General features: G+C 45.3%; 1 protein-coding gene across 1 annotated transcript; it reads right to left on the bottom strand.

The window, feature by feature from the left end:
- Window positions 1-356: 356 nt before the first annotated feature.
- Window positions 357-1,868, bottom strand: LOC146808609 (endogenous retrovirus group 3 member 1 Env polyprotein-like). Its single transcript, XM_085623646.1, has one exon. The coding sequence runs from the start codon at window positions 1,866-1,868 to the stop codon at window positions 357-359; it is 1,512 nt and encodes a 503-aa protein (XP_085479772.1).
- Window positions 1,869-5,361: the final 3,493 nt, after the last annotated feature.

Genomic DNA, 5,361 nt, shown 5'->3' with positions numbered 1-5,361 from the left:
CGAACGGGTTTGGCCTTAGGCAGCGGAGTCAGTTCACCCGGGTCACCGAGGAGTCAGTGAAGGTGCGTGCGTCCTTCAGACCCATGCTTGGCCTTAGTCCTGTTGCCTATGAGAGGGCAATCACAAAATGGCTGTCGTCCTAAAATGGAGCTCGGGGTATTAGGGCAGAAAACTCCTATTTCAGGCGATCTCGTCACTTGAATGTGACGCACATGCTTGTGCATAGTATCCTAAGCATTCTCGGACTGTTGATACAAAAATCGTCATGTTAGAATCGTACCAGATACGTGGTTCCGAATTTTACAGTACCACAGACCCTCCTTTTGCCCTTACATAGGCAATACCCTATACTCCTGCTAGTCTAAATCCAGGTCTATGTCCATAAGGTCGCGGAGATGTAGTTGTAGCATCATCCTATTGCTCAGCTCGTCTCGTGTTTCAGGCTTCCTTATACATGATGTAGCGCAGATGCCACAAATTACAGGAGCACACTGTACACATAGACAGAACAGAAAAAGAATAGCTAAGGTCATTCCAATGACTATCAGGATCTTCCAACCCCAGGCGGACATCAGTTCCCAGAACCATCCCGCCAATGACCATTCTCCATTGTCCACGTGAATAGATTCGGAAATCTTATGCAGTTTGGAAATGGCCTGGAAAACTGTTGGAGCGTTATCTGGGATAAAAACACAGCAGCTAGATTGGATCACTCTACATACCCCACCCCGGTCTGCAAGTATGACGTCTAACGTGACCCTGTTCTGAAGAGTCATGAGGCGATCCGACTGGAGCTCAGCAGTCAAATTACCAAGGGCGCCGGCCGTTTCAACTACCGTGGATTCAACCACTCTCGTCAATTGCCTTATGTTCCTGCTGTTAACCACTGGACCCCAGAACGGCAGAGCACCCATCGCGAAGTCTCCAAATTCTTGCCCTGCAGTGTCATCTTGACTGATGACACCTCTAACTATCCTTGTCTTATGGTAATCTGCCGTGGTCGTGTAGGTGGGAGGCAGCAGGAACGAAACAAAACATGTGCCCGAAAAATCCGGGGGCAACCATGTATAGGCTCTATCATGGCAGACGAAATAGGTACCCTTGGCTGCTAAGAACGAAGGGGAAGTCTGAGATGCAAAGACATAAGTTTCAGCACAGATACTTTCCCCTAACTGAGCTCTGGGATTCTTGCCATAACTTTGCAAACATAGGTGACCCTGATGGGGTACAATCCAGATCGGTGAGGATTTCTTTGCTTGCTGGTTCTCATTCAGAGTAACTCCATATCCTGTCATGTTCCAGCCAATATATGCTAGTGTCTCATCTCTTGGGATAGTCTCATAGGAAATCTCTTCCTTAATCATATCTACTATACCCTTAACTAGAGCACTATTCTTAGGATTATCTTTCACAGAACGTAGGGGGTTGGCTTCATAAGCGTATATGAACACTGTTCTATATGCCCACACAGAACCATTATGGCTGAAAGGCAGGACCAGATAAGGGATACCTTTATCAGTAGTATGAGGCATAAGACCACACACCCAACAGTTAGTTGTGTTCACTACCAATTGGTGTTGGTGTAAAAGCTGAATAAATGAATTGCTGACAAATTCTAATCTTCTGGCGGACTCGTGTTCAGGCAGGGGGTGAAAAGAGTGTGAGGAAACAGTAGACGGAGGTATGGGCTGTGTAGTGGGTGCAAAGGTCACTTGAAAAGAGAATAAAACATATCCTATTAAAAACGTCATTACACTAAGCAACATGAAAATACATAATATAAAAAATCGTTTCTTTGTCATCATTATACACATTCTGGCTTTAAAGTCCATTTGTTTGGCAGGTCTCTCATTCTTGAAAAACTCCATCCTCCCTAATTGCTGCTCGTGGTGGTAGGGTGTTCTATGCTAGGGAATGCTTCTGTCAGTCCAGGACAACTCCCTTAGACCGACCAGAACTGTCGACCTAACGTCTTCAGCTGCACTCCAAAGACTTGGGCAACCACGACCCTACAGCTGAACCCGGATGGTGGTTCGAAAAAAAAACAAAAAATAAGAAAGTTTCTCAGATGAGAGAGCTGCACTATCAAAAATAGCAAAGGAAAAGAATTTTTATTTTTCCATATTTCTCGGCCTCAAATCATAACGGCTTCTCGCAGGTACTGTCTGGTCTTGAAACAAGAGTTCAGGCTCGGTAGTGTCCAATCGAATCGACGGTGGCACAGCCTCTTGCAAAATGTCATCGCTTTTCTGCTCAGAGCTTGTTCCTTTCACACGTGCATCGCTAAAGGGCAGAAAACGAGGCACGGTCTCAGTCTCAGATTCAGCGATCCCCTCCTGGACCCACCGATCATATGGCAGAGGCAAAGGGACCCTCTTGCAATGGACGCCGTGGATCCAGTTATTTTTCCCTTTCACTCGAACAGCTGATCTTGTTGAGAGAAGGACGAGATGGGGGCCGGTCCAACCGGGCTCATCATTCTTTGTCCGTTGAAAGTTTTTGACCAGCACCAATGATCCAGGATTGATAGGATGTCCTGGAGCTTCAGAGACCTGAGGCAGAGTATCATGCACCTGTTGGTGTAAAACACGCAATTTAGCCGTCAATTCATACAAATAATCAAGCAGTACTGGATGTTCGATCTCACTGAATTTCGTAGGCCTTGGCACTCCCCATATATTGGCCGGGCGGCCAAACACGATTTCATAGGGACTAAGTCCTACTCGTGAATGCGCAGTCATTCTTGTTGACAGGAGTGCTAAAGGCAGAGCGTCAGGCCATTTAAGACCAGAGCTCGCTTGTATCTTTGCCAGCTTCAGTTTTAGGGTGCCATTATAGCACTCTACTAGTCCAGCTGATTGGGGGTGATTTGCAGCGTGGAATTTTTGCTGGATACCTAGTCCATCATATACTGTCTTCATCACTCGACCCACAAATTCGCTCCCATTATCACTCCAGACCATTCTCGGCATTCCAAATCTAGGGAAAAATTCTTTGACAAGGGTTTTGGCAGTGGACAGGGCAGTATTGTCTTTTAAAGGGTATGCTTCTATCCACCTTGAAAAGGCACAAACAACAACAAGTACATATTTCAAATTGTTGCATCTTTCCATGTGGATGGAATCTAGCTGCAAAACCTCGAACGGATACGTTGGAGGCGCAAAATGACCAGCTGGAGTTGGGGTTCCCCTACCAGGATTGTATTTCAGACACACCATGCAATTCTTGACCACATTCTCTGCACATTTAGGAATTCCAGCATTTTGCCATACTGGAGCCAACAACTTACAAATCCCTTTCACACTGATATGGGCCATTCCATGAGCCATTGTCACCACTGCAAGCACGTACGCATCGGGTAACAACCATCGCCGATGTTCTGACAAGTCAATCCAACAACCATTTTCATCCAGTTTACCCATACTTTCTCTCCATTTACTTAATTCTTTCTCTGAGGCTTCGGCTTGAAGGGACTTCACACTCTCTATCGTGTCTTCACACATTCCAGCATCACCAACCCATCTTGCAGGGCCTGCAACATACATCCGATTCTTCACATTCTTTGCTGTTTCTTTTGCGATTTCATCCGGAAATGCATTACCACGACCAACATCATCAGTAACCTTCTTGTGTGCACTGCATTTCACAATCGCAACTTGTACCGGCAATGTCAGTGACTCAAGGAGCTCATTCACCAACTGACCATTCTGTATTTTAATTCCATGTGAAGTCAGGAACCCACGTTCCTTCCATAATCGCCCAAAACTATGGGCCACGCCAAAAGCATACTGACTGTCGGTATATATGGTCACTTTCATTCCTTTCGATAACACACACGCTCTTGTAAGTGCAATCAATTCTGCTGCTTGGGCTGACTTATGTGGTATTCGTGTACCTTCAACAATCGTATGCAAAGTCGCGACAGCATATGCTGCAGTCGTATCACCATTCGGAAGCTTGAAACATGAACCATCCACCCATAAGGTACCATCACACTCTACAAGGGGAGTATCCTTGAGATCCACTCTCCCTTTTGTTTCTTCTTCTGTTCTAAAAAGACAATCATGCTGCTCAACATCATCTGTCTCCACTGAAATCGGCAATAACGTGGCTGGATTCAAAGTACTGCACCTTTTTATGTGCACATGACTCGCTAGCAGTGTCAACTCGTAACCTGACAATCGAGCACTAGTTAAGTGCTGTGTCTTGGTCCTGTTCAACAACGTGTCCACTGCATGTGGAACCATCACAAACAACGTGTTATTCATTACTAACCCAGCAGACTGTCGAATAGAAACAGCTGCGGCCGCTGTGGTTCTCAAGCAACTTGGCAATGCTTTAGCTACCGGATCCAAAATCGATGAAAAATACGCGCATGGACGCTGCTTGTCTCCAACGGACTGTGTCAACACCGACAATGCACACCCTTCTCTTTCGTGAACATACAGTGTAAAAGGCTTGCTGTAGTCGGGAGTACCCAACACAGGAGCCGAATATAATGCTTTACGCAATGCGGAAAAACTATTCTGACAATCTTCAGACCATGGAACGGGATTCGGTGTATCTTTACATGTTAATGCTATCAAAGGTTTGGCCAGCAAAGAAAACCCAGGTATCCATTGTCTACAGTAGGATGTAATGCCCAAGAAAGCACGTACGTCTCTCTGTGTCCTAGGCACACTCAATTTTGCTATTGCCTGAATTCTTTCTGGGGTCAGTTTCCTTCCCTCCTTCGATAAGAGATGACCTAAGTAGGTCACCTCTTGTCGACAATATTGCAGTTTTGAAAGGGACACTTTGTGATGTAAATTAAACAAATGACCCAACAACGACAATGTTGCTTCTTTACAAATTTCTTCAGTATCTGCGGCGATTAGTAAATCGTCAACGTACTGAATAAGAGTAGCACCATCGAGTAAAACAATCGCATCGAGCTGAGTTTTTAAAGCTTGGCTGTATATTGATGGGCTTTCACAGTAGCCTTGAGGAGCGCGTTTGAAGCGAAAGCTTCGACCTCCTAAACTGAAGCCAAAAATATCCCTGCTCTCCTTGGCAATCGGGATGCTGAAGAAAGCATTCTTTAAGTCAATCACCGAGAACCAGGCGGCGGAAGCTGGAATCATAGTCAATAAGGCAGTAATATCAGGAACAACTGGAAACTGTGGCACAAATATTTTATTTACCTCTCTAAGATCTATCACGAACCTGTAAACAGGAGGCTGAGAAGTGCCAGTACGTTTCAAGACAGGCAGAACAGGACTATTGCAAACGTTGCCTCTAGTCTCTTCAATCACATCTTTTTCAATTAAATCATAAATGATCGCTAGCAACGCCTTCTCACCTTCACTAGAGATCTTGTAT

Source organism: Triturus cristatus, chromosome 8, assembly GCF_964204655.1.
Source record: "Triturus cristatus chromosome 8, aTriCri1.1, whole genome shotgun sequence".
NCBI classification, from domain to species: Eukaryota; Metazoa; Chordata; class Amphibia; order Caudata; family Salamandridae; genus Triturus; species Triturus cristatus.
Note: the sequence above shows the minus strand (reverse complement) of the source record. Positions and strands in the feature narration are given on the sequence as shown.